Source organism: Salvelinus namaycush, chromosome 22 (assembly GCF_016432855.1).
Source record: "Salvelinus namaycush isolate Seneca chromosome 22, SaNama_1.0, whole genome shotgun sequence".
In the NCBI taxonomy this organism is placed as follows: Eukaryota; Metazoa; Chordata; class Actinopteri; order Salmoniformes; family Salmonidae; genus Salvelinus; species Salvelinus namaycush.
The window spans coordinates 5,065,199-5,087,544 of NC_052328.1; the positions used below are offsets into that span (position 1 = coordinate 5,065,199).

Sequence of the window (22,346 nt, forward strand, 5' to 3'; positions counted from 1 at the left end):
TTGAACCGCTCTCCTTGAAGTTCTTGATGATCCGATAAATGGTTGATTTAGGTGCAATCTTACTGGCAGCAATATTCTTGCCTGTGAAGCCCTTTTCGTGCAAAGCAATGATGACGGCACGTTTTTCCTTGCAGGTAACCATGGTTGACAGAGGAAGAACAATGATTCCAAGCACCACCCTCCTTTTGAAGCTTCCAGTCTGTTATTCAAACTCAATCAGCATGACAGAGTGATCTCCAGCCTTGTCCTCGTCAACACTCACCTGTGTTAACGAGAGAATCACTGGCATGATGTCAGCTGGTCCTTTTGTGGCAGGGCTGAAATGCAGTGGAAATGTTTTTGGGGGATTCAGTTAATTTGCATGGCAAAGAGGGAATTTGCAATTAATTGCAATTCATCTGATCACTCTTCATAACATTCTGGTGTATATGCAAATTGCAATCATACAAACTAAGGCAGCAGATTGTGAAAATTAATATTTGTGTCATTCTCCAAACTTTTGGCCACGAATGTAGATGTCGTAACCGACTTGCCAAAACCACAGTTTGTCAACCTCTCTGGGATATTCGGGACGCTAGCGTCCCGCCTCAACAACAGCCAGTGAAATTGCACGGCGCCAAATTCAAAACAACAGAAATCCCATAATTAAAGTTCCTCAAACATACAAGTATTTTACACCATTTTAAAGATAAACTTGTTGTAAATCCAGCCACAGTGTCCGATTTCAAAAAGGCTTTACAACGAAAGCACACCAAACGATTATGTTAGGTCAGCACCTAGTCACAGAAAAACAGCCATTTTTCCAGCCAAAGAGTCACAAAAAGCAGAAGAGATAAAATGAATCACTAACCTTTGATGATCTTCATCAGATGACACTCATAGGACTTCATGTTACACAATACATGTATGTTTTGCTCGATAAAGTTCATATTTATATCCAAAAATCTTAGTTTACATTGGTGCGGTATGTTCAGTAATGTTTTGCCTCCAAAACCTCCGGTGATTTTGCAGAGAGCCACATCAATTTACAGAAATACTCATAATAAACATTGCTAAAAGACACAATTGTTATGCATGGAATTATAGATAAACATCTCCTTAATGCAACTGCTGTGTCAGATTTCAAAAAACTTTTCGGAAAAAACACACCATGTAATAATCTGAGTACGGCGCTCAGACACAAAAACAAGCCATACAGATACCCGCCATGTTGTGGAGTCCACAGAAGTCAGAAATAGCATTATAAATATTCACTTACCTTTGATGATCTTCATCGGAATGCACTCCCAGGAATCCCAGTTCCATAATAAAAGTTTGTTTTGTTCGATAAAGTCCATAATTGATGTCCAAATACCTCCTTTTTGTTCGCGCGTTTAGTACACAAATCCAAACTCAGGAGGCGCGGGCAAGTCCAGGCGAAAGTTCCGACGAAAGTTCAGACGAAAAGTCATATTACAGTTCGTAGAAACATGTCAAACGAAGTATAGAATCAATCTTTAGGATGTTTTTATCATAAATCTTCAATAATGTTTCAACCGGAGAATTCCTTTGTCTTTAGAAACGAAAAGGAACGCAGCTAACTCTCACGGGAGCGGCAATTACCAGTTAACGGAAACACTGGCACACAGTCACACAACTCCCTGGAAAACAGTGGCAAATGTAACAGAGTAGCTAAATAAAAATGAATGAATGAGGCAGTTGCGTGCGCACTGCGCACACGCACACACGCCAAACACCTGAAAGTACGCACACCTCTGCCTGCCAAGACCAACGTGACCGCTTGCGCCACACTATTAGTGTGTTAGACACTGGAAACAGCCAAAGCAACTGTGTGTGTTTGTGTGTGTGAAAATGCAGCGATTCTCTTTCTCTCCCTTGCAGGCTGCCATACACACTGGAGACAAATACTTCAACTCTTCTGAATGGTTTCTAGAGGATTTTCTCTCCATCTCAAGATCTGGTCGTTGTACATATTAGCCTGTTGTTTACGTAGCCAGATCAGTGAGTAGAGGTGGGGCTCGCCTAAACGGAGCCAGGCTCATCTTGGAAGAGCTAAATAGCTTAGAGGATTACTATAGACCCGGCAGTGGGGGTAGAAGTGTGGGGTGAGGTAGAAACAGTTTAAAGGAGTGTGTGTGCTGATATAGGACTCTAACAACCGAGAACTGAACAGTCAGCAGAGCGGGACATAGATAGAACAGGGAGAGGGAGGGGAGTGTGTGTGTGTGTGTATCATTATGTGTGAGTAAGAGCGAGAGAGTACTTTCAAGTACCCCACTCAGCAGTTATCCGCAACGAAACCTCTTTCTCTCCCTCTCCTCCTTGTCCTCCTCTCCACTCTCTCCCTCCCGGCTGTGGCGTCTGCTAGTCGGCCCGGCTATTATCACTGATATCATTATTCTGGTAATAATAACAGCATCTGCATCGCAAATGGCACCATTTTCCCTACATAGTGCACTACTTCTGACCAGGGCCCAGTTAGTGCATTATGTAGGGAACAGGGTGCCATTTGGGATGCAGCCCTGAGTCTTCCATAATGACAGTGTCTGACCACAGTGGAGCCAGCACACAAACTGACCTGGGTTCAGGGAAAGCTCAGTGTCTGGAGCTAAGCCAGAGGTTTCAACATACTGCACGATCAGACTCGGATTAGTTTGGTTCGGGCTCACACACACACAGGTTCATCTGAGCACACACGCATCCATAACAGCTTGTGAATACAATCGAAATGTTATTGTCCAATGTCAATTGGAAATTAGTTTTTTTTTGTGCTTCATGTTATTCCCCAAACCGAACCAGTTGTAGCGGTTACGTGCCTCGCACACAGGCACAACGGCAGTAAATGGTAGTTGAGATTTTGATGACAGAAACCCTCCGGTTGCCGTCTCACTGCAGCCACATTTCCCCCGAGGATTGGAAGCAGCAACCCCCCTACTGGCCCAATTCTGTAACCTTGAGGCTACTGCCAACCACAATAATGACTAATATAGGTCAGTGTGCCGTAGGATAGCGTTCATAGTGTACTGTAGGTTGCTGTGTTGTTTTCAGTACCTGCGTCGGGGTCCTGGTTGAAGCGTGCGTAGTGGGTCTGCTCCAGGCTGGGGATGCAGCGTTCTATGGGCACAAAGACATATGTCTCTGGGCACAGGAGGTCTGAAGGCTGGTACTGCCCCTAGAGAGAGGCGACAGAGAAAGTGGTTGTTACTTTACCATACATAACATTGCAGCAACATTTTGGGGGTCCCGACCGGGACTCAAACCCTGGTCCAGAAAATGTTAGCCTTAGCCGTTACGCCAAAAGATACAAACAAACATAATATTGCGGCAAATTTGGGGGGGTTGTCCCAACCGGGACTGGAACCAGGGTGCAGCAAATATCTACCCAACACCTTACTACAAGAGATCTGAACATCTTGATGAGGTTGCCACAATATTTCGAGTGTTAGACATACTTATAAACTGAGCTAGACAGAGATCATGGGGAAAGACAGATGTAGAGGAAAAGGCTGAAGAGAAAGAAAAATCGGGAACAGGGGGAAAGAGGAGAGTGCAGCAGAACCTTGGCCCTTTGGCCTGTTATCAAAGGCCTTGAATTGATCACATGGCCCCAAACAAACACACAGATTACACTGTAAACAAGAAGGCGCCTCCAACAGTCATGCTGCACTGTCTCACAAACAGCCACATTATACACACACATGCTCCAACCAAACACACACGTATATTGATAAACACAACCAAGAGATTATGCAATAAAAAAGCAAGCGCCTCCACGAGGCCTTCTGCCACATCTCAAAACACGGACGCGCACACACGCGCGCACGTTCTCTCACACACACGTGCACGTTCTCTCTCTCTCTCTCACACACACACACATTCTCTCTCTCACACACACATGCACATTCTCTCACACACACACTTTCTCTCACGCACACACTTTCTCTCTCGCACACACTTTCTCTCTCGCACACACACACGTTCTCTCACACACACAAACACGTTCTCTCACACAGACACACTTTCTCTCACACGTTCTCTCACACACACACACACGCACGTATGTTCACACACACACGCACGTTCACACGCACGTTCACACGCACGCACACACACACACACACACACACACACACACACGTTCACACACACACACACGTTCACACACACACACACACACACACGTTCACACACACACACACACGTTCACACACACACACACACACACGTTCACACACACACACACACACACACGTTCACACACACACGTTCACACACACACACACACACACGTTCACACACACACACACACACACACGTTCACACACACACACACACACCCACAAACACACACCCACACACGTACGTACGTACACACCCACACACGTACACACCCACACACGTACGTACACACACACCCACGTACGTACACACACACGCACGCACGTTCACACACACACGCACGTTCACGCACGTTCACACACACACACACGTTCACACACACACACGTTCACACACACACACGTTCACACACACGTACTCACACACACCCACGTACACAAACGTACGTACACACCCACGTTCACACACCCACGTTCACACACCCACGTTCACACACCCACGTTCACACACCCACGTTCACACACACGCACGTTCACACACACGCACGTTCACACACACGCACGTTCACACACACACGTACGTACACCCACACACATTCACACACACATTCACACACACCCACACATTCACACACACCCACACATTCACGCACGTTCACCCACACTCACACACACACATTCACACACGTTCACACACACGTTCACACACACACGTTCACACACACACACGTTCACACACACACGTTCACACACAGTGAGGTCACAGCCTCCATTTGTTGCCTAATGAATATAACCCTGGACACGTAACCCACGATGGGGACAAACAGGGTCACCAGGGCCAGCTGAAGGGGATGTGTTAGTGAGTTAACTTATCCTGGTGCCAACAGATGAATAGAGTGGTAGTGGCGTTGCAGTGGACACGCTACACACCCACTGACATTCTCTGACTGCCAACAGTCACAGACATTCTTACACTTCACCACAACTACTCTATGGGTTCCCTCATCATCGCTCAGCAAAAGCACACCAAAAGCACACATCCACATGTTTCTCTCACATGCACACACACACACCTTCATCCCAACACTGGACCTCTTGAAAACATCCGTGGGCACGGATGAGTGAAGGGACACGAGGAGAGAGGGATGGGATGGAGTGAGGCGTAGATGGAGTGAGTAAGCCACAGTTACACTCTGGTAGCACCAGAATACTTTCTAATCAGAGAGAGAGTGAACCAACGTGTAAGGACAGGCCTCTCTCTGTACTCTCCTATACCATGACAAGAAACAGGCACAGGACGACATGGAATTTTATGCAGGGCAATATAAAAAGTCCATGTCTATGTCCCAAATGACACCATATGTTTCCTATATAGTGGACTATATAGGGAATAGGGTGCCATTTGGAAAGCAGACCATACTGGAGTATTTTAGGCCTATTTCTATGTTCCAGTCCAGACCTTAACCCAGAATAACATGTCTGTGCCTTTAAAGATTTGTGTGATGAAAAAAAGTGAAGATGTAGAGAGAGGGCCTATATAACCACAAATAAGAGACAGGAGGCTCATAGCCCAGTCAGAGAACTCAGCACTTATCCAAAAAGGAAAAAGGGAGCAGGAGAAAAGGAGGAATAGAACACCAAAATATGAGAGGACACAGGTATTAGTGGTCTGGAGCGAGAGAGCTGGGAGAAGAGAGAAAGAGTAGAAGAGAGGTAGTAAAAGCAGTGGCAGGCAAACAGTGGCTATGAGCGAGAGAGAGAGAGGAGTCTGGCAACTATCTGTGAGTCTGTTCCCTTTCCTTATTGGACTGGAGTGTTGGCCTGAGCTCACCACCACAAGGTGTTTCTCTTCTCTTTCCTCACTCCCTCTTATCTAACCCTCACTCTTTTTCACTGTCACTCTTTCCCTCCATCCTCAGTGTCCTCTCTCTCCTCTCCAGCTTTCCTAGGTTGGCTTTAAGGCTCTCCCTTCTCAGTTCCACAATTACTTCTACAGACTTTACCTGGCCAGCAGATATGCTAGGGATGCATTGGTGTGACCACTATTTGCCTCATGCAGTGTGACATCTCATTCGCATTGAGTTGATCAGGCTGATGATTGTGGCCTGTGGAATGTTGTCCCACTCTTCAATGGCTGTGTGAAGTTGCTGGATATTGGCGGGACCTGGAACACGCTGTCGTACACATCGACTCAGAGCATCCCAAACATGCTCAATGGGTGACATGTCTGGTGAGTGTGCAGGCCATGGAAGAACTGGGACATTTTCAGCTTCTAGGAATTATGTACAGATCCTTGCGACATAGAGCTGCGCATTATCATGCTGAAACATAAGGTGATGGCGGGCGGATTAATGGCACGAAAATGGGCCTCAAGATTTCGTCATCTCTATGCATTCATATTGCCATCGATAAAATGAATTTTTTTTCATTGTTCGTAGCTTATGCCTGCCCACACCATAACCCCACCATGGGGCACTCTGTTCACAATGTTGACATCAGCAAACAGATCGTCCACACGACGCCATCTACCTGGTACAGTTGAAACCGGGATTCATCCGTGAAGAGCACACTTCAGCGTGCCATTGAAGGTGAGCATTTTCCCACTGAAGTCGGTTACGATGCCCAAAAAAAAAAATCTGGATTTTTTTTTCTCATTTTGTCTGTCATAGTTGAAGTGTACCTATGATGAAAATTACAGGCCTCTCTCATCTTTTTAAGTGGGAGAACTTGCACAATTGATGGCTGACTAAATACTTTTTGCCCAACTGTAGGCAGAAATGCAAACAGGAAGTACCCGTGGTAAGGACTGGTCAACGCTGGCCTGACCAATCTGAATCTTCAAGATTGTTTTGATCACGCGAAATGGGATATGTTCCAGATTGAGAATAACATTGACGTATACACTGGCATAGTGACTTAATCAGGAAATGTATAGGGGATGTTGTTCCCACTTTGACAATGAAAACCTATCCAAACCAAAAACCGTGGATAGATGGCAGCATTCACGCAAAACTGAAAATGCGAACAACTGCATTTAACCACAGCAAGGTTACTGGGAATATGATTCAGTACAAACAGTCCAGTTATGCCCTCCGTAAGGCAATCAAAAAGGCAAAACCTCAGTAGAGAGACAAAGTGGTGTCACAAATCAACTGCTCAGACATGAGATGCATGTAGCAGGGATTCCAGACAATCGGATTATAAAGGGAAAACCAGCCATGTCGACCACCAACGCTGGCCACCACATGCTACGTGGACTGCGAGCTCTCGTTCTCCGTGGCCGTCGTGAGTAAGACATTTAAGCGTGTTAATCCTTGTAAGGCTCCCGGCCCAGATGCCATCCCTAGCCGCGTCCTGAGAGCATGCGCAGACCAGCTGGCTGGAGTGTTTACGGACATTTTCAATCTCTCCCTATTCCAGTCTGTTGTCCCCAGTTGCTTCATGTACCCAAAAAAGTGAAGGTAACTGAACTAAATGACTACCGCTCCGCAGCACTCCTGTCATCATGAAGTGCTTTGAGAGGCTAGTTAAGGATCATATCACCTCCACCTTACCCGACACACTAGACCCACTGCAATTAGCATGTCACCCCAATAGACACACGAATGAGGCAATCTACATCGCAATGCACATTGCCCGATCCCACCTGGACAAAAGGAACACCTATCTCAGAAAGCTGTTCATTGAATACAGCTCAGCCTTCAACAATAGAGTACCCTCCAAGCTCATCATTAAGCTCGGGATCAGGGTTTGAACAACGCCCAACTGGGTACTGGACTTCCTGAGTGGCCGCCCCCAGGTGGTAAAGGTAGGCAACAACATTTCCACTTCCCTGATCCTCAACACAGGGGATCCACAAGGGTGCGTACTCAGCCCCTTCCTGCACTCTCTATTCGCCAATGACTATATGACCAATGAGTTGGACCACAGAGTAAAGAAAAAGCAGCCAACAAGTGCTCAGCATATGTGGGAACTCCTTCAAGACTGTTGGAAAAGCATTCATCATGAAGCTGGTTGAGAGAATGCCAAGGGTGTGCAAAGCTGTCATCAATTAAAGGGTGCCTACTTTTTCCCACACATTTTGTTACATTACAGCCTTCTTCTAAAATTGATTAAATTGTTATTTTTTCAACATCAATTCCAAACATCATTCCAACACAATACCCCATTATGACAAAGCAAAAAAAACAACATAATATCACATTCACATAAGTATTCAGACCCTTTACTCAGTACTTTGTTTAAGCACCTTTGGCAGCGTTTACAGCCTTGAGACTTCTTGGGTAAGACGCTACAAGCTTGGCACACCTGTATTTCGGGAGTTTCTTCCATTCTTCTCTGCAGATCCTCTCAAGCTCTGTTGGATGGGGAGCATCAATGCACAGATATTTTCATGTTTCTCCAGAGATGTCTGTTCAGGTTCAAGTCCAGGGTCTGGCTGGGCCACTCAAGGACATTGGGACTTGTCCGGACTGTGTGCTTAGGGTTGTTGTCCTGCTGGAAGGTGAACCTTCACCTCAGTCTGAGGTCCCGAGCAGGTTATCATCAAGGATCTCTCTGTACTTTTCTCTGATCATCTTTCCCTCGATCCTGACTAGTCTCCCAGTCCAAGCCACTGAAAAACATTTTTTTTTTTTTTTTTTTTTTAAGTCATTTAGCAGACGCTCTTATCCAGAGCGACTTACAAGTACATACATTCATACTTTTTTTTTTTGTACTGGTCCCCCGTGGGAATCGAACCCACAACCCTGGCGTTGCAAGCGCCATGCTCTACCAACTGAGCCACACGGGACCTACATCCACAACGGGACCTGAGCCACAACATCCCCACAGCATGATGCTGCCACCACCACACTTCACCGTAGGGACGGTGCCAGGTTTCCTCCAGACGTGACGCTTGGCACTCAGGCCAAGGAGTTCAATCTTGGTTTCATCAGACCAGAGAATCTTGTTTATCATGGTCAGAGAGTCTTTCGGTGTCTTTTGGAAAAGTCCAAGCGGGCCGTCATGTGCCTTTTACTGAGAGGTGGTTTCCGTCTGGCCGCTCCACCATAAAGGCCTGATTGGTGGAGTGCTGCAGAGATGGTTCTCCATCCATTCTGTTTCCATTGATCATCCTTGAGTCAAGGTGTCTGAATACACTGTACACACACTCCAGATTCCAACATTGCTTGTCCTAATATTTCCATATTTCTTAATTCCATTATTTTACTTTTTAGATGTGTGTATTGTTAAGATATTACTGCAGTGTCGGAGCTAGGAATACATTTCGCAACACCCACATGCTAAATTTGAGTATGGGACCAATAAAAATAAAATATAATTTAATTTGACAAGGAGGGACTGCTGGAATTTATCCAATAAGAAACACCAGTTCTCCATTACAAAGTGCTTTGCTACATTATGCCCAAATTAACACAACCCAGGTGTGTCTGAACTGACACTGGACACAGAGGGCTTAGTATGACCCAGACCCAGGCCAGCTCTGACCCAGGGTCACATTCACCTAGCCAATTGGATGTGTGTGTGTGTCACTCACAGCCAAAGACAAATAAACACCCTATCTGTCCCTCCCAATTCTAACACACACAGTTCACAATGACCTCCACTCTCATTCTGAGTCTGTCTTAAAAACACACACATTCACATTATCCACAGACAGACAGAACTGGGGGGTCCCTGCCATGCATTGCTGAATGACATGTAAACAGACTGGGTCACACTAACACACAGATCAACCTACACATCAGTGTTCAGGGTGAGAATTGTGAAGGCTGTTGGAGGTGGAAAGAGGGGTACGGCACCAATGAAAGACGAACGTAAACAAACTAAACGCCAAGTCGTTTTGTCTCTCACAAGGAAACACACACACAAATTGAAACACTCACCCCCACTCCCAGGATTTGCCCCACCCCTTCCGCCCCTGCACGGCTCTGCATCAGTGCTCCATGGACGACAGGTTAATGATGAGAAAATATTTTTACAGGATCTTATTTCGATTGAGCCCGACAGACTGAAGGCAGCGAGCAGCTTTACAGGTATCAAGACTCACATGGCCCTTTTATCTCCTCAACTCTCCAGGTCTTTATGGGCAGGCAGGCAGCACAGACAGCTACAGACATACAGGACCAGCCCCAGCCCATCTGGGGGAGTATGGCTGTATGTTATCCATTAAAGACAGACATACAGCACCAACCCCAGCCACTAACATACAGTCCCAGCCTCCATATTGCCCAAGATCTTTTATGGGCAGGAAAACAGTACAGACACAAACATATACTGCCCCAGTCCCAGCCACCTGAGCCCCAGCCTGCTCTGCGTGAGTGAGTATGACTAGCCTTTATGTTATGGCCCCAACTCTTTCTGCCAGTAGTGCTGATCGGTTTTCTGGAATCCCCCTTCTCTCCCTAAAAAAGCCTTGCATGTCTCAGAAAATTCAGATCAAGTGGTGCAGCCACTGTTTAGAAAAATACACCAGTCTGAGTTAAATGGCAAGGCAAACACGTCCAAACTCATGTCAGGCACACTAGACCCACTCCAATTTGTCTAACGCTCCAACAGATCCACGGAATACGCCATTTCCATCGCTAGTCACATGACCGTAACACATCTGGACAATAGGAACACCTATGTGAGAATGCTGTTCATTGACAACAGTTCAACATTCAATACTATTGTTTCCTTCAAGCTCAGCACAAAGCTCAGAGCCCTGGTTCTGGACACCACCCTCTGCAACGATCCTGGACTTCCTGACAGGCAAACCACAGGCTGTGAGGATAGGCAACAACCCCTCCCCCACACTGACTCATAACACAGGGGCTCCCCCAAGGGTGTGTCATCAGTCCTCTGCTGTATTCCCTGTTCACCCACGACTGCATGGCTTTCCGCAACACCAACTCCCAAGTTCTGACGACACCGCGGTTGTAGGCCTGATAAACTAATAATGACGCATCAGCCTTTAGGGAGGAGGTAAATGAACTGGCATTATGGTGTCATGAAAATAATTTCTCCTTCAAATGTCAGCAAAACAAAATAGTTTAATTTTGACTTCAGGAAGCAGAAGTCCCGATCCACATCAGAGGGACTGCAGTAGAGTCACTTTGCGTCCACATCACGAAGGACATGTCATGGACTGACAACACCACCATTCCTAAGACAGCTGAAGAAATTAGGCATGCCAACTCGAATCCTATCCAAATACTACCGCTGCACCATCGAGAGCGTCCTGACCGGTTGCATCACGGCCTGGTACGGGAATTTCTCCGTTCATGACCACAAGGCCATCCAGCAGGTGGGAGAAGATAGCCATGTACATGACTGGGACTGTGCTCCCACCAATCCAGGACATCTACTCGAAACAGTGCCTGAAGAAGGCAAGCAGCATCATCAATGACCCCATACACCCCAGCCATGAACTGTTCTATCCCTTACCGTCGGGTAGACGGTATTGGAGCATGAGGTCTGATAGAAACTGTCTCTTAGCTGGTTGGTATCTACAAGTTATCAGACTGCTGTACACTTGAACTGGACTGACCACCTGCTCCGATTCTCCACACCTTAGAGCGCACTCAAGAACACACACTATACATACAAAAGGTATCTGGACACCCCTTCAAATTAGTGCATTCGGCTACATCAGCCACACTGACAGGTGTATAAAAATCGAGCACACAGCCATACAATCTCCGTAGACAAAAACTGTCAGTAGAATGGCCTTAATGAAGAGCTTAGTGACTTTCAACGTGGCACCGTCCTAGGTAACCACCTTTCCAATAAGTCAGTTCATCAAATTTCTGCACTGCTAGAGCTGCCCCGGTCAACTGTAAGTGGTGATATTGTGAAGTGGAAACGTCTAGGACCAACAACATCTCAGCCGCGAAGTGGTAGGCCACACAAGCTCACAGAAAGGGACCACCGAGTGCTGAAGCGCCATAGAGCGTAAAAATGATCTGTCCTAGGTTGGAACACTCACTACCGAGTTCCACACTGCCTCTGGAAGCAACATCAGCACAATAACTAGTCGTCAGGAGCTTCATGAAATGGGTTTCCCTGGCCAAGCAGCGTTGGCTGGAGTGGTGTAAAGCCATTAGAGCAGTGGTATCATTCCAATCTCCTTTGCATTAGCGTAGCCTCTTCTGTAGCCTGTCAACTATGTGTCTGTCTATCCCTGTTCTCTCCTCTCTGCACAGACCATACAAACGCTTCACACCGCGTGGCCGCGGCCACCCTAACCTGGTGGTCCCAGCGCGCACGACCCACGTGGAGTTCCAGGTCTCCGGCAGCCTCTGGAACTGCCGATCTGCGGCCAACAAGGCAGAGTTCATCTCAGCCTATGCTTCCCTCCAGTCCCTCGACTTCTTGGCACTGACGGAAACATGGATTACCACAGATAACACTGCTACTCCTACTGCTCTCTCCTCGTCTGCCCACGTGTTCTCGCACACCCCGAGAGCTTCTGGTCAGCGGGGTGGTGGCACTGGGATCCTCATCTCTCCCAAGTGGTCATTCTCTCTTTCTCCCCTTACCCATCTGTCTATCGCCTCCTTTGAATTCCATGCTGTCACAGTTACCAGCCCTTTCAAGCTTAACATCCTTATCATTTATCGCCCTCCAGGTTCCCTTGGAGAGTTCATCAATGAGCTTGATGCCTTGATAAGCTCCTTTCCTGAGGACGGCTCACCTCTCACAGTTCTGGGTGACTTTAACCTCGTCACGTCTACCTTTGACTCATTCCTCTCTGCCTCCTTTCCACTCCTCTCCTCTTTTGACCTCACCCTCTCACCTTCCCCCCCTACTCACAAGGCAGGCAATACGCTTGACCTCATCTTTACTAGATGCTGTTCTTCCACTAACCTCATTGCAACTCCCCTCCTAGTCTCCGACCACTACCTTGTATCCTTTTCCCTCTCGCTCTCATCCAACACTTCCCACACTGCCCCTACTCGGATGGTATCGCGCCGTCCCAACCTTCGCTCTCTCTCCCCCGCTACTCTCTCCTCTTCCATCCTATCATCTCTTCCCTCTGCTCAAACCTTCTCCAACCTATCTCCTGATTCTGCCTCCTCAACCCTCCTCTCCTCCCTTTCTGCATCCTTTGACTCTCTATGTCCCCTATCCTCCAGGCCGGCTCGGTCCTCCCCTCCTGCTCCGTGGCTCGACGACTCATTGCGAGCTCACAGAACAGGGCTCCGGGCAGCCGAGCGGAAATGGAGGAAAACTCGCCTCCCTGCGGACCTGGCATCCTTTCACTCCCTCCTCTCTACATTTTCCTCTTCTGTCTCCGCTGCTAAAGCCACTTTCTACCACTCTAAATTCCAAGCATCTGCCTCTAACCCTAGGAAGCTCTTTGCCACCTTCTCCTCCCTCCTGAATCCTCTTCCCCCTCCCCCCCCCCCTCCTCCCTCTCTGCAGATGACTTCGTCAACCATTTTGAAAAGAAGGTCGACGACATCCGATCCTCGTTTGCTAAGTCAAACGACACCGCTGGTTCTGCTCACACTGCCCTACCCTGTGCTCTGACCTCTTTCTCCCCTCTCTCTCCAGATGAAATCTCGCGTCTTGTGACGGCCGGCCGCCCAACAACCTGCCCGCTTGACCCCATCCCCTCCTCTCTTCTCCAGACCATTTCCGGAGACCTTCTCCCTTACCTCACCTCGCTCATCAACTCATCCTTGACCGCTGGCTACGTCCCTTCCGTCTTCAAGAGAGCGAGAGTTGCACCCCTCCTGAAAAAACCTACACTCGATCCCTCCGATGTCAACAACTACAGACCAGTATCCCTTCTTTCTTTTCTCTCCAAAACTCTTGAACGTGCCGTCCTTGGCCAGCTCTCCTGCTATCTCTCTCAGAATGACCTTCTTGATCCAAATCAGTCAGGTTTCAAGACTAGTCATTCAACTGAGACTGCTCTTCTCTGTGTCACGGAGGCGCTCCGCACTGCTAAAGCTAACTCTCTCTCCTCTGCTCTCATCCTTCTAGACCTATCGGCTGCCTTTGATACTGTGAACCATCAGATCCTCCTCTCCACCCTCTCCGAGTTGGGCATCTCCGGCGCGGCCCACGCTTGGATTGCGTCCTACCTGACAGGTCGCTCCTACCAGGTGGCGTGGCGAGAATCTGTCTCCGCACCACGTGCTCTCACCACTGGTGTCCCCCAGGGCTCTGTTCTAGGCCCTCTCCTATTCTCGCTATACACCAAGTCACTTGGCTCTGTCATATCCTCACATGGTCTCTCCTATCATTGCTATGCAGACGACACACAATTAATCTTCTCCTTTCCTCCTTCTGATAACCAGGTGGCGAATCGCATCTCTGCATGTCTGGCAGACATATCAGTGTGGATGACGGATCACCACCTCAAGCTGAACCTCGGCAAGACGGAGCTGCTCTTCCTCCCGGTGAAGGACTGCCCGTTCCATGATCTCGCCATCACGGTTGACAACTCCATTGTGTCCTCCTCCCAGAGCGCTAAGAACCTTGGCGTGATCCTGGACAACACCCTGTCGTTCTCAACTAACATCAAGGCGGTGACCCGTTCCTGTAGGTTCATGCTCTACAACATTCGCAGAGTACGACCCTGCCTCACACAGGAAGCGGCGCAGGTCCTAATCCAGGCACTTGTCATCTCCCGTCTGGATTACTGCAACTCGCTGTTGGCTGGGCTCCCTGCCTGTGCCATTAAATCCCTACAACTCATCCAGAACGCCGCAGCCCGTCTGGTGTTCAACCTTCCCAAGTTCTCTCACGTCACCCCGCTCCTCCGCTCTCTCCACTGGCTTCCAGTTGAAGCTCGCATCCGCTACAAGACCATGGTGCTTGCCTACGGAGCTGCGAGGGGAACGGCACCTCCGTACCTTCAGGCTCTGATCAGGCCCTACACCCAAACAAGGGCACTGCGTTCATCCACCTCTGGCCTGCTCGCCTCCCTACCTCTGAGGAAGTACAGTTCCCGCTCAGCCCAGTCAAAACTGTTCGCTGCTCTGGCACCCCAATGGTGGAACAAACTCCCTCACGACGCCAGGTCAGCGGAGTCAATCACCACCTTCCGGAGACACCTGAAACCCCACCTCTTTAAGGAATACCTAGGATAGGATAAAGTAACCCTTCTAACCCCCCCCCCCCCCCCCTTAAAAGAGTTAGATGCACTATTGTAAAGTGGTTGTTCCACTGGATATCATAAGGTGAATGCACCAATTTGTAAGTCGCTCTGGATAAGAGCGTCTGCTAAATGACTTAAATGTAAATGTAAATGTATGTTCTCTGGAGTGATGAATCCCGCTTCACTATCTGGGAGTCCGACAGACAAATCTGGGTTAGGCGGATGCCAGGAGGACACTACCAGCCCGAATGCATAGTGACAACTGTAAAGTTTGATGGATGAGGAATAAGGGTCTGGGGCAGTTTTCATGGTTCGGGCTAGGCCCCTTAGTTCCACTGAAGGGGAATCTTAACGCTACAGCATACACAATGACATTCTATACGATTCTGTGCTTCAGTTTGGGCAAGGCTTTCCTGTTTCAGCATGACAATGCCCCCGTGCACAAAGTGAGTTCCAAACTGAAATGGTTTGTTGAGATCAGTGTGGAAGAACTTGACTGGCCTGCACAGAGCTCTGACCTCAACCCCATCGTACACCTTTGGGATGAATTGGAACGCCGACTGTAAGCCAGGCTTAAATCGCCCAACCTCAGTAATGCTTGTGTCTGAATGGAAGCAAGTTCTCGCAGTAATGTTTCAACATCTAGTGGAAGGCCTTCCTATTCTCTGAAAAACATCCCCAAAGCATGATGCTGCCACCATGCTTCACCGTAGGGATGGTGCCAGGTTTCCTCCAGAAGTGACAATTGGCTTTCAGGCCAAAGAGTTCAATAGTTCAATCTCAAATCAAACCAAATTTTATTAGTCACATGCCATTGTTTTATTGAACCTTTATTAACTAGGCATTCCACTCTTCAAGATTGCTTCGATCACATGGACTGGGATATGTTCCGCATAGCGTCAGACAATAACATCGATGAATACGCTGATTCGGTGAGCGAGTTTATTAGCAAATGCATCGGTGATGTTGTACCCACAGCGTCTATTAAAACATTCCCCAACCAGAAACCGTGGATTGATAGCAGCATTTGTGCAAAACTGAAAGCGCGAACCACTGCTTTTAAATCAGGGCAAGGTGACCGGAAACATGACCGAATACAAACAGTGTAGCTATTCCCTCCGCAAGAAAATCAAACAAGCTAAGCGTCAGTATAGAGACAAAGTAGAGTTGCAATTCAACGGCTCAGACACGAGAGGTATGTGGCAGGGTCTACAGTCAATCACGGACTACAAAAGGAAAACAAGCCCCGTCGCGGACCATGATGTCTTGCTCCCAGACAAACTAAAGAACTTCTTTGCTCGCTTTGAGGACAATACAGTGCCACTGACACAGCCCGCTACCAAAACCTGCGGGTTCCCCTTCACCGCAGCGAACGTGAGTAAAACATTTAAACGTGTTAACCCTTGCAAGGCTGCTGGCCCAGACGGCGTCCCTAGCCGCGTCCTCAGAGCATGCGCAGACCAGCTGGCTGGTGTGTTTACGGACATATTCAACAGTCTGATGGCCATGAGATTGAAGTTATTTTTCAGTCTCTTGATCCCAGATTTGACGAACATGTACTGACCTCGCCTTCTGGATGGTAGCGGGGTGAACAGGCAGTAGCTTGGGTGGTTGACCTCAATGATCTTTTTGGCCTTCTTGTGACATTGGGTGCTGTAGGTGCCCTGGAGGGCAGGTAGTTTTCCCACAGTGATGCGTTGCGTAGACCGCACCACCCGCTGGAGAGCTTTGCGGTTGTGGGCAGTGCAGTTGCCATACCAGGCGGTGATACAGCCCGACAAGATGCTCTCAATTGTGCATCTGTAAAAGTTTGTAAGGGTTTTAGGTGACAAGCCAAATTTCAGTCTCCTGACGTTGAAGAGGCGGTGTTGCACTTTCTTCACCACACTGTCTGTGTGGGTGGACTATTTCAGTTTGTCTGATGTGTACGCCGAGGAACTTGAAGCTTTCCACCATCTCCACTGCTGTCCCGTCGATGTGGATAGGGGGGTGATCCCTCTGCTTTTTCCTGAAGTCCACGATCATCTCCTTTGTTTTGTTGACGTTGAGTGAGAGGTTGTTTTCCAGACACCACACTCCGAGTGCCCTCACCTACTCCCTGTAGGCTGTCTCGTCGCTGTTGGTAATCAAGCCCACTACTGTTGTTGTGTCGTCTGAAAACTTGATGATTGAGTGCATGGCCTACAGGAGTACAGGAGGGGGCTGAGTACGAACCCTTGTGGGGCCCCAGTGTGTTGAGGATCAGCGAAGTGGAGATGTTGTTTCGTACCTTCACCCACCTGGGTGCGGGCCGTCAGGAAGTCCAAGACCCAATTGCACAGGGCGGGGTTGAGACCCAGGGCCTTAAGCTTAATGATGAGCTTGGTGGGTACTATGGTTTGAATGCTGAGCTGTAGTCAATGAATAGCATTCTTACATAGGTATTCCTTTTGTCCAGATGGGATAGGGCAGTGTGCAGTGTGATGGGGATTGCATTGTCTGGGGACCTATTGGGGCGGTATGCAAATTGAAGTGGGTCTAGGGTGGCAGGTAAGGTGGAGGTGAAAAGATCCTTGACTAGTCTCTCAAAGCACTTCATGATGACAAAAGTGAGTGCTACGGGGCGATAGTCATTTACTTCAATCTCATTGTCTGAGAGTCTTTATGTGCCTTTTGGCAAACTCCAAGCGGGCTGTCATGTGCATTTTCCTGAGGAGTGGCTACCGTCTGGCCACTCTACCATAAAGGGCTGATTGGTAGGGTGCTGCAGAGATGGTTGTCCTTCTGGAAGGATCTCCCATTTCCACAGAGGAACTCTGGAGCTCTGTCAGTGTGACCATCAGGTTCTTGGTCATTTCCCTGACCAATGCCCTTCTCTCCCAATTGCTCAGTTTGGCCGGGCAGTAAACTCTAGGAAGAGTCTTGGTGGTTCCAAACTTCTTCCATTTAAGAACGATGGGGGCCACTGTGTTCTTGGGGACCTTCAAAGCTGCAGAAATGTTTTGTCCAATCAATTGAATTTACCACAGATGGACTCCAATCAAGTTGTAGAAACATGATGTTCAATGGGAACACAAAGCACCTGAGCTCAATATTGAGTCTCATATTTCAGTCAAGAACAAATTCTTATTTACAATGACGGCCTACCTGGGCCAAACCCTAACCAGGATGACGCTGGGCCAATCACGGTCGGTTGTGATACAGCCTGGAATCGAACCAGGGTCTGTAGTGATGTCTCTAGCACCGAGATGCAGTGCCTTAAACCGCTGCGCCACTCGGGAGCAAAGGGTTTGAATACCTATGCAAATAAAGTATCTGTTTTAATGTATAAATTTGCAAACATTTCTAAAAACCTCTTTTGATTTGTCATAATGGGTGTTGTGTGTAGATTGCAGAGGATTTTATTTATCAAATCCAAATTAGAATAAGGCTGTAACTTAACATTTTGAAAAAAGCCCCGAAAGCACTGTATACCATGCGTATCCCATACATAAACTCAGCAAAAAAAAGGAATGGCCCTCTTTCAGGACCCTGTCCTTCAAAGATAATTCATAAAATCCAAATAACTTCACAGATCTTCATTGTAAAGGGTTGAAACACTGTTTCCCATGATTGTTCAATGAACCGTAAACAATTAATGAACATGCACATGTGGAACGGTCATTAAGACACTAACAGCTTACAGACGGGTAGGCAATTAAGGTCACAGTTATGAACACTTAGGACACTAAAGAGGCCTTTCTACTGACTCTGAAAAACACAAAAAGAAAAATGCCCAGGGTCCCTGCTCATCTGCGTGAACGTGCCTTAGGCATGCTGCAAGGAGACATGAGGACTGCCGATGTGGCCAGGGCAATAAATTGCAATGTCCGTACTATGAGAAGCCTAAGAGAGCGCTACAGGGAGACAGGACGGACAGCTGATTGTCCTCGCAGTGGCAGACCACGTGTAACACCACCTGCACAGGTTCGGTACATCCAAACATCACACCTGTGGGACAGGTATATGATGGCAACAACAACTGCCGAGTTACACCAGAAACACACAATCCCTCCATCAGTGCTCAGACTGTCCTCTACAGGCTGAGAGAGGCTGGACTGAGGGCTTGTAGGCCTGTTGTAAGGTAGGTCCTCACCAGATAACACCAGCAACAACGTTGCCTATGGGCACAAACCCACTGTCGCAGGGCCACATAGGACTGGCAAAAAGTGCTCTTCACTGACGAGTCACGGTTGTGTCTCAACAGGAGTGATGGTCGGATTCGCGTTTATCGTTGAAGGAATGAACGTTACACCGAGGCCTGTACTCTGGAGCGGGATCGATTTGGAGGTGGAGGATTCGTCATGGTCTGGGGCGGTGTGTCACAGCATCATCGGACTGAGGTTGTTGTCATTGCAGGCAATCAACGCTGTGCATCCACCTCCCTCGTGGTACCCTTCCAGCAGGCTCATCCTGACATGACCCTCCAGCATAACAATGCCACCAGCCATACTGCTCGTTCTGTGCGTGATTTCCTGCCAGACAGGAATGTCAGTGTTCTGCCATGGCCAGCGAAGAGCCCGGATCTCAATCCCATTGAGCAGGTGCCTTGGTGGAAGAGTTGGGTAACATCTCACAGCAAGGACAGGCAAATCTGGTGCAGTCCATGAGGAGGAGATGCACTGCAGTACTTAATGCAGCTGGTGGCCACACCAGATACTGACTGTTACTTTTGATTTTTACCCTTTGTTCAGGGACACATTATTCTATTTATTTTAGTCGCATGTCTGCAGAACTTGTTCAGTTCATGTCTCAGTTGTTGAATCTTGTTATGTTCATATAAATATTTACACGTTAAGTTTGCTGAAAATAAACGCATGACAGTGAGAGGACATTTCTTTTTTTGCTGAGTTTACAACTAATAAAACTTGAACATTCCCTTCCTTTCACCCCCGCAACCCACACACCCCTTCTGTCTCAATCTATCTATTCCCTCCACCCCCCCTCATCCACGCCCAGCAAGACTCAACGAGCCAATCGTCTGACCCCAACCACGTGAACCCTAACACCTGACCCGTCAACCCTGTCAGCGGCTGGGAGAATGAATTAGCCCCAGACTGCGGCACCACACCATGGCTGTTAATGATTTGTTGAAAAATGCAAGCAGGGCAAACTAATAAAAAAATGAAAACAGAGGATGATTGTGAGGAATAATAGCGAGAAAGAAATTACAGAAAACGTTATACAAATGTTTCTACTGTGAGGCACACTGTTGGTGGTCTCTCGCTGAGCTTAAATCAAACAACAATTAACTGCCAGAAAGAAAGGCTTCAATTTAGGGGAGAGAGGGAAGGGAAAGGGGTGAAGGGGGGAGCGTTTAGCTTATAAACTTCACAGAGAGGGTGAAAATGGGTCTGGGCTGGTTTGATCTCGTTTTGATGGCCAAAGGTTCTCTGACAGGGCCGTCTGAAAGAGAGGAGGGGGGTTGGGGGGTATGCCACTGGGCCAGCAGCACAGTATTCCACCCACATAACAGAACAATCAGTCTAGCCAGTACAGAAATGAGCCAACTAAGGCAGAGCATTGGGGAGAGAATAAAAGATTTGAGAAAGAACAGATAGCCCTCTCAATAAGAAACCCTGTCATCAACACACAACAGAATAATATAGCCCAGCAATTCCCTACTAAGCTCAATAAAATGTTGTATATTGTTGAATTGAAATCCGTTTTAATGTCTGGATTCCGTGATTGCGTCTATATCACAGATTTTATAAGGCCCTAGTTTATCTCTCCTTAAAGTTATCAAATTAATTGAATAGCTTCTTTCCCCACCCCCTCCATCCATCCTTTAATCCAAACCTGCATGGTGGCTGCTTTCTTTGCACAGTTGGTCATAGTACAAAGAAAGAAAGGAGGGAGAAAAAGAAAGGACACGTTGCTGTGCCCAGACCTGTTGAGCTGATGAGACATAAGCACATAGTGCTGCTACATAATATCTACAGTTGTTTATGGTAAATAGCATAGAGCTAGCATAGAGCTCAGTTGATAGAGCAAGGCTCTTGCAACACCAGGATAGTGGGTTTGATCGCCGGGGCTACCTATACATGCAAACTGTATGCACGCATGACTGTAGGTCACTTTGGATACGTGGGGACACGTCCACTTTAAACAGCAGGTCTGGGATCAGGTATACTTCTGTTTATGGTAAATAGATGCTATAGAGCAGGTCTGAGATCAAACAAGTTCCTGAGCGCTAGAATACAACATGGATGGTAATGTAGATGGGCCATATAGTTGGGCTAGTTAATGCTTTGAATTACAACACCAGCAATAAACTTAGTCCTGATAAGCAATACAGGCTACAAGCCAATTGGACCATATCCAATGCTCAAACACTACACCACCCCCCCCCCCCACCCCCCCCCCCCCCACCATAAAAAGCCTTTGACTGCCTACGAATACCTCAAACTCACACACTGTCACTTAATCTGAGCAGAGAGATGCACATCTAAGTGACACAGTGTGAAGTCATATGTACACACACATGGCTAGAGAGAGTGAAAAACAATGAAAGAGTGGGACAAGCTGAGTCGTGAGAGTTGCACTGCTAAGCTGAGCATGTTTCTACCTGCCACTGCATACCTTGAGTTTTACACAGAGAGATGGAAAGGGAGGAACACACACACACAGTAGAGGATAGGGAAGAACTGAAAAAAGACTGGACTGCTCCTTCTAGAGTTGGGAGATACTGTCCCTTAAACATTTGTAAAGTCCCGCAAACAAAGACAATGAAATACTTCAATTGATTTCCATCGAAAATGTAACAAAACATTTTCATGTACAGCAAATTAATAAATTGCATGGAGAAAAAAAAAATCCTGGATAGTTTCAATTCATAATGGAACACTCTGAACTATCTAATGGTGCTGGGCTTGTCCCCACCTCCCTCTCTCTCAACCGCTCTATCAGTGAGTGAAAGCACAATGAGAGGCTTTGCCATGTCCAGGCGCCTCCTGTACCTTAATCACTGCATTATGGACCCTGTCAGCCCTATGAAAACAACTGTCACCCACCTCCCGGCACCTCCACCCCCAGCCTGTACTGATGAGGTGGATGGGTCTAGCACACGGATGGTGGGGAGGGGTAGTGGAGTAAAAGAGCGGGCAGTTACA

The 22,346-nt window shown here is 47.7% G+C and overlaps 1 protein-coding gene across 3 annotated transcripts in view; it reads right to left on the reverse strand.

The window, feature by feature from the left end:
• The window catches only part of LOC120017473 (arginyl-tRNA--protein transferase 1), a 174,332-nt gene that overhangs the window by 25,056 nt on the left and 126,930 nt on the right, over positions 1–22,346 (reverse strand). For all 3 annotated transcript variants that reach the window (XM_038960242.1, XM_038960241.1, XM_038960240.1), the window contains one exon: positions 3,052–3,172. In XM_038960242.1, coding sequence (XP_038816170.1) covers positions 3,052–3,172 — 121 coding nt within the window. The remainder of the gene's footprint in view (positions 1–3,051; positions 3,173–22,346) is intronic.